This window comes from Lepidochelys olivacea, assembly GCF_965140295.1.
Source record: "Lepidochelys olivacea isolate rLepOli2 genome assembly, chromosome: 14".
In the NCBI taxonomy this organism is placed as follows: domain Eukaryota; kingdom Metazoa; phylum Chordata; order Testudines; family Cheloniidae; genus Lepidochelys; species Lepidochelys olivacea.
The window spans coordinates 43,255,657-43,265,586 of NC_140424.1; the positions used below are offsets into that span (position 1 = coordinate 43,255,657).

The 9,930-nt window shown below is 48.6% G+C and overlaps 1 protein-coding gene across 1 annotated transcript; it reads left to right on the forward strand.

Moving 5' to 3' along the window:
- Positions 1–653: 653 nt before the first annotated feature.
- LOC311530420 (killer cell lectin-like receptor subfamily B member 1B allele B) lies at positions 654–9,928 on the forward strand (the record flags this gene model as incomplete). Its single annotated transcript, XM_084646997.1, has 6 exons — positions 654–840; positions 1,973–2,083; positions 4,266–4,427; positions 6,520–6,674; positions 7,887–7,999; positions 9,163–9,928. 6 exons carry the CDS (start codon positions 654–656, stop codon positions 9,284–9,286), a joined length of 852 nt encoding a protein of 283 aa, XP_084503123.1. The 3' UTR covers positions 9,287–9,928.
- Between the last annotated feature and the right edge of the window lie 2 nt (positions 9,929–9,930).

The following is a 9,930-nucleotide window of genomic DNA, read 5'->3' on the forward strand; positions in this document are numbered from 1 at the left end:
TTGGTGTCTCTGTGCCTCAAGTTCCCCGCTTTGAAATAGGGCTCATAGTACTGCCCTGTTTCAGAGGGGCATAAAATGAGTATGAGGGGCTCAGATACTATAGTGACGGGGCCATTAAGATACACAGATGGGACGCTGTGGATCTGTTACCCATTGGGGAGGTCTTGGGAACCTGATTATTTAACTTTCTGGCTGTTACGACCAGAAATTTGCATCCCAAGTTAAAGTCACCACCCTCACAATGCAGCAGGGGGCATTGCCATAGAGACCGGGAAAGGAGACTTCACCAAAGCTATTCCATCTCTACACACCAATGCAAGAATCTGATGCTCCCAAATCTGTGGGGGAAAAGGGTAGGTGGCCATTTCTAGATTCAAGATGGCCGCCCGCCCCGCTGGCGCCAATTTCCACTGGAAACTTTATCACCACATCCATTTCTTGCCTCTGGACCATTCAGAGCTGCTTCTGCCAACGCAGCATGGAGCGCGACAGGCCAACGCGTCAGTGTGTTTATCGTAACTCCAGTCGCCCAAGTTCCTCCGGGTCTGTAGCATTTAAGGTTCACCTGGGCTGAGAATGTTCAGCCAGCAACCTTAATTTATGAGGGAAGACCACAGAGCAGCAATAGGAAAGAAATTCAGTGGCCACCCCGAATGACGCTACTTCCTGATGTTGGGTGTGTCGGCTGGCTTAGTTCATACATAGCTAGACAGTTGTCTTTGCACAACACTATCGGGTGGGTGTTTTTGCCTCCTCCGGTACATGCCATGGCTGGGGAGATAGTGTATGCTGATTTAAACCTTCCTGGGGCCAGGCTGTCACCTTCATCTAAAGCTCACAGTAAGTGGGGATTGATTGCCTAGTTTGCTGCCAAAATTGGGAGGATTTTAGCTGGGATCCCAGTTTTCTAATAGCTGGTGAGTGCGAAGAGACATTTGGAGTAGCAGTAGACTCTTGTAACAATATGTTTTATACTTTCTTTTGGGAAAGATACAGGGTAACAAAGGTACTTAAGGGGCATAGGGCTGGATTTTTAAAACTATTTGAGTAGGTGAATTTTCAAAAGCACCTAGATTCCTACCACCCGTTAATTTCAATGGGTCTTAAAAGCACCTGGTTGCTTTTGTATATCCCACTATGCTCGTAAATACCTTTAAAAATTTTGCCCTTAGAGACCAAAATCTCGTTGATTTTTAATTCGATGTAGATGCCTCTCTCTCTTAGGAACTATTGAAAATTTCACCCGGTTTATTCGCAGGCTACTTATAGGTTTGTTGTTTCTCTCTCATAGACAGTCTCTGTTTGTTTGTTCTGTGTTGTTTTCCTGCATCTCAGATAGAAGCGATTTAGACTGAGGGTGCATGGTTTGCTCTTTGGGTGTGAAAAACCTGACCATTGGGTTGGTCGGCTTGATGTAATTTGGGGAAGGAACACTGGCCTGGTGCCTAAGACACTGGAGTGCGACGTGAGAAGAGACCTGTGTTCTCCCACGCACTCCCTGTACAACCTGTGCTAGGTACTTAAACAGTAAAGTTTTTGAAAATGCCAATAAATCCCATTTTCAAAGTGACTCAGGAGCCAAGTCCCACTGTCTACCAATAAGGCTTAAGCTCCTAAGTCACTTTGAAAGTCAACAGGACTTGGACTCCAAAGTCATTTAGGCTCCTGCAAAAACTTTTACCCTTCATCTCTCTCTGCCTCAGTTTCTTCATCTGTAAAATGGGAGGGATTGACAAGACATAATGGACAAGGCATAATAGGTGGATGAGAAAGAAGCAGGTTGGGGATGGGGTAGTAATAAAGACACTATAGGATGTTAAACAGAGTAACTGATAGTACATGGGGTAATTGAAACTGCAACCAACGGGGGCTATGTAAGCACCTCGTTAGCCAGGTGTGTCATCGTTGTGCGAGCTCTCAGAAGACAAAGTAACCAGGTAACCACCCAATTTCCTCACATTTAATCAAACAGGGAATGTTCTAGAATCCCCTCAGTGCCCACGCTGGCATGGGGTCGTTCTGAAGGTCGGGTGCGCCGGGGTCATCATCCTGCTGGTGATGGTAGCCGTGCTGAGTGCTTGGGGTAAGTCGCTCCAGGCCATTTATTCAGCTGTGTGAGTCTCCTGCAGGCAAAATGCACCATGTTGAAGTCAACGGGGCTACTCGTTTGAGTAAAGACACGTCTGCTTGTAAGATCAAAGCCCCTAACGTTATTTTAACAGAGGATTTTTTTGTGGGGACAATGAGCGCGTGCCATGTGTGTGATGCAGTGGCTGTCGCCCAGAGAGCTCGCTTAGCCGTTTCTTATATCCAGCAGTAACGCAAGGAAGCTACAGGCCAGTGTCCTGTCAGACATGAGCTTAAGTAAGTTAGCATAAGTATAGTTGAGTAGAAGTGGTCTGTGGCCCTTGGCATAGATGAACGGGGAACTAGGAACAGCTTCCACAATAGTAGGAGTTGGAACCTCACGCAACATTGAAGTGATACTGGGCTGGGACATTTTAGGATAGAATCATGGGGCAGATGTCTAACCACAAACTCGCTTGAGAAACAGGGGACGTATAGGATAATGAGTTAAATGGCGTTAATAGGTTAACCTATAGGATAAGGGCACCCCAACATTATGAGGGAGAGGAAGTTAGATTTGGACATGGAAGGCAGGCTGATAATGCTCCGGCCCGATGTGACGGGGCCACTCACCTCTCGTGAGCACCCGGGCCGGCCGGGCGTGTTTGCCCCTGCACTCTGTTTCACATTACCTGTGGTGGCTTCTCACGGTGCCCTCTGTAACGTCTCGGTCTGGCACCCCGTCTCGGGGCTCAGTCAGTCTAACAGAGCCTATCGCGGTACCCTCAGCCCTTCCTGGGCTAACTTCCAATGGTGCCTGCTCTGTTACAGAGCAGTGTACCAGGGCCCCTGCCTGGTGACTCTTTGCTCCATAGAGAGCCCTTCTGACCCCAGCTTTCCAGCTGAGTCACTAGTTAAGTTCGACCCTTCTCCCTTTCTGGGGTTAACACGGTTCAATTAAATGCTGACCCTCCCCATGCCTCAGTTTCCCCTCTATTGTGTGATCTCTAGCATCTCATTTCCCCTCTTTCTGCCTCCCTTCCCCTCCTATCCTCTGTCTGTCTGGTCTGTGTACTGTCAGGTGTTCAAGGCAGAGGGTGTGTCTGCATTGCATAGCACAGCAGAAGGCCAATATCACTCTGAGTGCTACTGTAACACAAATAATGCGTTTTCTTGTTCAGCTGTAAATCCAGTCTGTCTGCCAGGTGAACTGTGTGATATGTCCTCATCCCCAACAGGCAGGGAAAAGTGTTACATGGACCAGACGCAGCTGTGGGCTTGGCGCATTAATCTCACATCATCTGCCATAATGAAGGAGGCTTTCTCCAGAGCAGATCAAAACATTTTTAATATAAAAAGGACTTTTTAAAACCCAATTTCCCTGCTGTTTTTAAAAACTTTTTGATGAAATTGAAAGCAAAACAAAAAATAGCCTTTTTCTCCCCATTTGTGGGTTGTTCGGGTTTTTTTTTCTCTCTCCCCTTTTTTATTCTTTTTCATTTATCCATTTGCTGATTTTTTTCATGAAATTTTTCAGATTATTTTTTCTGACCTTTTTCATTTATCATTTTTATCCTGGTTTTTTCCATCTTTCCTCTTTAACCTTTTTTTTCTCTTTCTCCTTTTCCTTTTCTAATCACTCTCAGATAATGCCCTGCGTTGTTGAGGGTTTGGGGGTTGGGTTGTTTTTTTTTCTTTCCGTTTTTCGTTGCTTTTCACTTTGCAACTTTTGAAAACTTACAGGGTGGCAAACAGAAAAATGAGAAAACCGTGGCCAGCATTTGTTCTGTTGTATTCAGTGGCAAAATGGGGGGAAAGGCAAAAGGGGGAAGGAGAAAAAATGAAAAAAAAAAAAGGGAGGAAAATAAAAATTTGAAAACAAACGTTTTCATGGAAAACATTCAAACCATGAAAAAAATATTTCATTTGGAAACCTGAAGAACAAATCTAACTTTGATGTTTTTTTTTTTTCATTTTTCAACCAGCTTGCTTTCTCTCCAATCCTCTTTTCTTTCAGCTCCCTATAATTTACCTTTATACCAGCATCACTATAGCCACACTATATCCTAACCCTTTAGTTAGTTCAGTGTAAGTCTATCTGTAGACCAGGCCAGAGTCACTGATCTGTCACAACCCCACGCTCTGTCTCTCCTAAGCAATAAGCAGTAACAATCCTTCCCACGGATGCTGTGCTGAAGTTTTTCAGGGCTTCTCTAATAAAGTGGAGGAAGGACCGGCCTCGAAGAGCGACGGTGTCACTCAGGGAACCGGAAGTGGAAGAGAATGCAACGCCAGCCTGGAGGACTTGTTTTTTCGTCTGAAGCAGAGTCTGTGTGATCCGGCCCAGATAAGCTCAGCAGGTAACCTCAGTTCATTGTGGCACGTGTCACACCTGCATCTAAGGGACTGCTGTCTGACCCATTCACCACTGTGCTGTGGGGGGGACCTGTCTATAGGATTTCTCCCTCCCATCTACATCCACTGTGTTGGTACAACTCAATGGTTCAATGTAAACTATGCGCCTCTGTCTGGTGGCTGGCGAGACAGGGTAGGGGAGGTGATATCTGTTATTGGACCAACTTCTGTTGGTGAAAGAGACAAGCTTTTGGGCTACACAGAGCTCTTCCTCGGGGCTAGGAAAGGTACTCTTGAGAGCATGTCGACAGTGCAATAAAACACCTGGGGCTGGCCCATGTTAGCTGACTTGATCTCATGCGGCTCAGGCTTTGGGGCTATAAAATTACGGTGTAGACATCTGGGCTTGAGTCAGCTGGCACAGGTCAGCCGTGGGTGTTTTATCGCAGCGTAGACATCCCCAGAGCGTCACAGCTAAATGCCAGGCAGAACAGATTGTTGAGCACAAGTAAACACATCTTGTAAGAGACCGTTCAAGGCGAAGTGGTTGGTTAACACCTCTGCAGTCGTAGGACAAAAAAGAGTTTCATCTTCTTGTAATAAACCATAAATCCAGTCTCTTTACGAAGACCAGGGGTTTTAGTGTTCAGCCGGGTTTTGACTTTAAGCTCCCAGGCTCGTCTTTTGAAGGTGTCCTGCTGGTTTCCTTTGAGGACAAGGACAGAGAGGGCAGATATAGAGCAGTCGCTCGGTGAAAAGCGTTCGCCGACAGGTGATGTGGTGTTTTTGTCTTTTATCACTTTCCTGCGTGAGTTCATTCAAGAGCGTAGCGATTGTGTGGTTTCCCCCATTCTTTTGAATGCAGTGTGTAGGGCACCGGATGAGACAAACCACATGTGGCGACAGGCCTGTGCCGGACTCGTGGATCTTGAAAGGGGTGTTGTGGGGGTGTTGATCACCCTAGCAGTGGAGAGGAGGCTGCAGGTTTTGTGCCTGTTATGGCAACAGGTCTCTCTACGTATCACACAGGCTATGCTGAGAGTTTGTGCCACAGGCTCCCAAAGAAACTGCGAAACCACCTGATCAACATCCTCTACAGCAAACAGGGAAAGATTAAGAACTGGATACTCACCTTAATTAATTAGCCTCTTACACTTGGGATGGCTACGTCCACCTTTTCAGGTTCTCGGTATATATATATGTCTTCATACTACATGTTCCATTCCGTGCATCCGAGGCAGTGAGCTGTAGCCTGCAAAAGCTGATGCTCAAATAAATTGGTTAGTCTCTAAGGTGCCACAAGGACTCCTGGTCCATGAAAGAGTCAACGCCAGCTACCAGGGGAGGGCAGTGTGATGGAGCTGCAAAGCAGGATATTACAACTCCCATCAGCCCCCTCACCTCTGTATAGCCCCTTCCTCTTGGCCAAGCAGGGACTATATAACATCCCCCAAATTGCACTGCTCCTACCCCTGCCCGGGTAAGGGGAAAGGTTCTGACCCAGGAAGTGGCCAGGTTCTGTTTGAAAAGGGGGAGCCACGTGGCAGCAGGAGAGAAGCCCCAGGAACTGTGGGCAGAGCCACATATGGAACAAGCTGGGACGGCCGGACATCACAGCTGGGTGCAGGCCTGTGGGGGGCTCATGGGGGAGCAGCAGCGGCTGGGCAGGGAACTGGTGCAAAGGGGCCTCAGGGAGAGACGCTACCTGAGCCTGGCTTGGGAACCCACAAACACTTATCTGCTGGAGTAGAGACTGGAGCGGAGCGGACAGCCCGGGCACTGGGGATGAAGACCCTGCCTCTCAACCGGACGGCCCGAGGGACCCCCCCAGGGTCCGCTATTGCTCACTTTAAACTGTAACCACGGGTGCTGATTTTAATTTTTCCGGGTGGCTATGCCACCCCACGCTCCGCCCTGAGGCCCCGCCCCCACTCCACCTGTTCCCGCCCCTGCTCCACAACTTCCCGTGAGGCCCCGCCCCTACTCCACCTCCTCCCACTCCACTCATCCCCTTCCCCTGGAGGGAAAGAATTCCCCAGAGTTCAGAAACTTCAGAAGCATTAATGACCTCCGCCTCTTCCCACTGCCCCCCCGCAGGTGGCTCCAGGTGCAAACTCTGCCCCAGGGAGTGGGTGCTGCACAAGGACAAGTGCTACTGGCTGTCTAACGAGACTGAGACCTGGAACAAGAGTTGTGATGACTGTTCAAGGAAGGGATCTCAAATGTTGGTGATCCAGGACCAGGAACAGATGGTAACGTACGTTTTATGTCAGGGGCACAGAGAGAACCGTTCGTCATGTCTCTGTTCTCTTTGTTACGTGTCTCTATACAGCGGTTCTCAAACTTCATTGCATCACGACCCCCTTCTGACAACAAAAATTACTACATGACCCTGGGCGGGGGAGTGGGGATGGAGTTGGAGCCCAAGTCCCCCTGCCCCGGCCAGATAGGGAGAGCCGGAGCCCGAGCACCGCTGCCCCAGGCTGAAGCCCTCGGGCCACAGCAAGTCATTAAAATGGGGTTGCAACCCATTTTGGGATCCTGCCTGACCCACGGTTCGAGAACCACTGCATGACCTAGCACAATGGGGCCCAGGTAATTGATTGGGGCTCAAAAATAAAAGTTAAAAAGAGATTGGAAGCTAATGTGGATAATGAATATCCAGAGACATCAGTTAATGCTGGAAGAGCTTTGTACAGGATAGTAAACCTCCCGCTGCAGGGCTTAAGCCATTGATCTGTTAGAGATCTAGAATCTATCTACTAGAGATCAGGATGGGAACCAGCGTGGAGTGAGATCATCCTATGTCTGCTATTGCGGGGCTCTTATGCCTTCCTATGAAGCAGCCAGTGCCGGCCACGGTGGGAGACAGGGCACTGGGCTAGATGGACCCTGCGTCTGATCCCATCTGGCCATTCCTGTGTTCCTAAATTCTACCAGAGCACAAATAACAATACTTATCTAAGTACCTGCCAGCATCTCCATGAAAAGGTAATGGGTAAGAATGTGGTTCAAACCCGAGCAGTGAGTTACAGATATTTTGTTGACAGGTCAGCAGCTCAGAGAGCTTTGATTCTAGATCTATTATGAATAATAATGTCATCCTCATCGTTTATTTCCATTAAGGTAGCACAACTGGTGGGGCCCAATTAGGATGGGGGCCTCATTCTGTGGAGAGCTGGCTGTGCCCATCGGGAGACATGGTCCTTGAGCCAAAGAGTGTACAATCCAAATAGACCAGACCGTCTAGCAAAGGCTCATGATCCCAATTTTACAAAGGGGAAACTGAGGCCCAGAGAAGTCGAGCAACTTTCTCCAGCACAGCGTGTTGTGCTGGTTTATTGCCGTTAGATTTTTCTGCACTGCAGCATCTCGGGGTCTGTCTAATACCATGTGCTGCTAGCACCGGGGCAGAAATAAAAGACTTCTAGAACAATACCTTCAGCCAGACGCTTCTGTTGCAGGCTTACCTGCAGCCTCTCATACCAGCTGGTCAAAGTGTTTGGATTGGATTAACATTCAACTCTTCACAGAGGAAGTGGACGTGGGCGGACGGTGCCCCTGTCCGTGAAGAACTGTGAGTGTCTCCCGAGTTTTACTATTTCATGTTTAGAAAATGCCTTGCCATGTAATTTGCTGATTCAGCCCATGCAGAGTGTCCCACACCAGCTCCTCTGGGACTCGTAGCAGTTGAGAGACACAATGTACGGCACTGGAACGGATTTCACTGTTGACTCAGCTGTCGTGATAATCTAAGACTGCTTTAGATGCCCACTCCTCAAACCGTGGCTTACTTAAGCCTTGCACCAGTGATGCTTTGTGGAAACTGTCCAGTTTAGGACTTTGAGCAAGATTATGCACTCTCCCGGTATCTTTACCAAGCTGCAAACTGCATTTTAAATTGGGAGGGGGGCTAGTTGTCGTCTTTGTTGTGTGTTTGCATCCAGGTTGAACTGGAAATCCAAGGCATGGGGGTGGCAAAGGACTAGCAAAAGAGAGTCAGTCACTTAAGTACCTGACCACTGAAATATATGGAGGAGTTTGGGGTGTGTATCGGGAAATCCCTGGACTTCACCTTTTCGTTCCTAAGATTTGACAGCCCTATAGTGGTTATTTAGCTCTGTAGCTGCTGACATCGATAGGACAGGTGAGCTGGGAAGAAATAAAAGGTAGCAGGCAGGATGCAAGCAGGGCTAGAATGTATTTGGGGCTAACCCTGTGCTGAGGGTGTTTTCCTGGCTGTATAAGTAAAGGGTCTTGATCTGCTAGCATCCACGAGGCATGTATTTTAATTGGTTCGGCAATGCAACATTCCTGGGTGGGGTGCAGGTATTGAACTCGTGGCCTATGTGCCTAAAAGGCACAAATCACTCCTGTGGGAGCTAAAGGATGCAGCTAGAGCAGCTTAAAGCCACTAGCAGAAACTCCTAATATCTGTCATGCTGCCTCTAGCGGGAGCGAGAGCCAGACCAGAAGCATGGGTGATGGCTCGGCTTTTGTGGCCTGAACACCCAAGCTACACCCGTAATGGGGTCAATTGTGTTGCTTATGGTTTGGTAACACGGACAAAGGTTCTCCAGGACCCGCAATGGACCAACCCATTTCCTACAACGGGGCTGTGTGGGGAAAATACAGAGATGAAAGAAGAAACCACAATCTGACGTAACACAAGGAAGAGCTGCTACAGGCTCGTTAATCAATCGAAACGAACTGACAGTGACTTTCTTCTTCATCCTACAGGGTCCCAAGATTAAGTCAGGCTGAAGTGAACAGCTGTGGACAGTTAGGAAAGACTAGGATTGATTTTGAAATCTGCAGCACGGAATCAAAATGGCTCTGCCAGAAAGCAGCTTTCCTGCTATAGATGTGGGAAGTAAAGAGTCTTCAGTCCCTGAAAGTATGTTTACTTATAAATGTAATATCAGATTGCTGCATATCTGGGGCCAGAGTGTGAATCCGCCATACTGGAGTCCAAGGGACCGAGACCCCAGCTGACGTACATCTGCACCTTCGAAGTCAATGGTTTTATTGTCCACTAAAGAAAAGCAACCCCAGTGACGCACTGGGCCATAACTGCTAGAGGTTTTCCCCACTCCAGCCCCCCCCAGGAATAAAGAGGACACGCACCTTCCCCCAGGGGTGGCAAAGCCAGGGAGCTAGTGCCCCCTCAATGGAAATATTGTGAGTCTGAATAACTGGCATGCTCCTGGGAGGTGGAGGGCTGGAACGGGCCTGGGAGCAGGTAGGGACCAACCCTCCCAGCTTGGAGCCCCTTCCCCCCAGAATGCTAAGTCTCAAAACCTCCCTTCACAATTCCCCTCCTGTTTCCCTGCCCCCATTCCCAGGGAACCTCCACTTCCACCCCCACTTCGTTCCCCTTTAACCCAGCTTCCTCTAATATGCTGCCCCAACTAGCCATGTGACCTGTTAACCCTTTACAGGCTGCAGCACCTTGTCCTTGTTGCAGACCCCGTCTGTGTGTCCTGGATGCGAAGCATGGGTCACTTC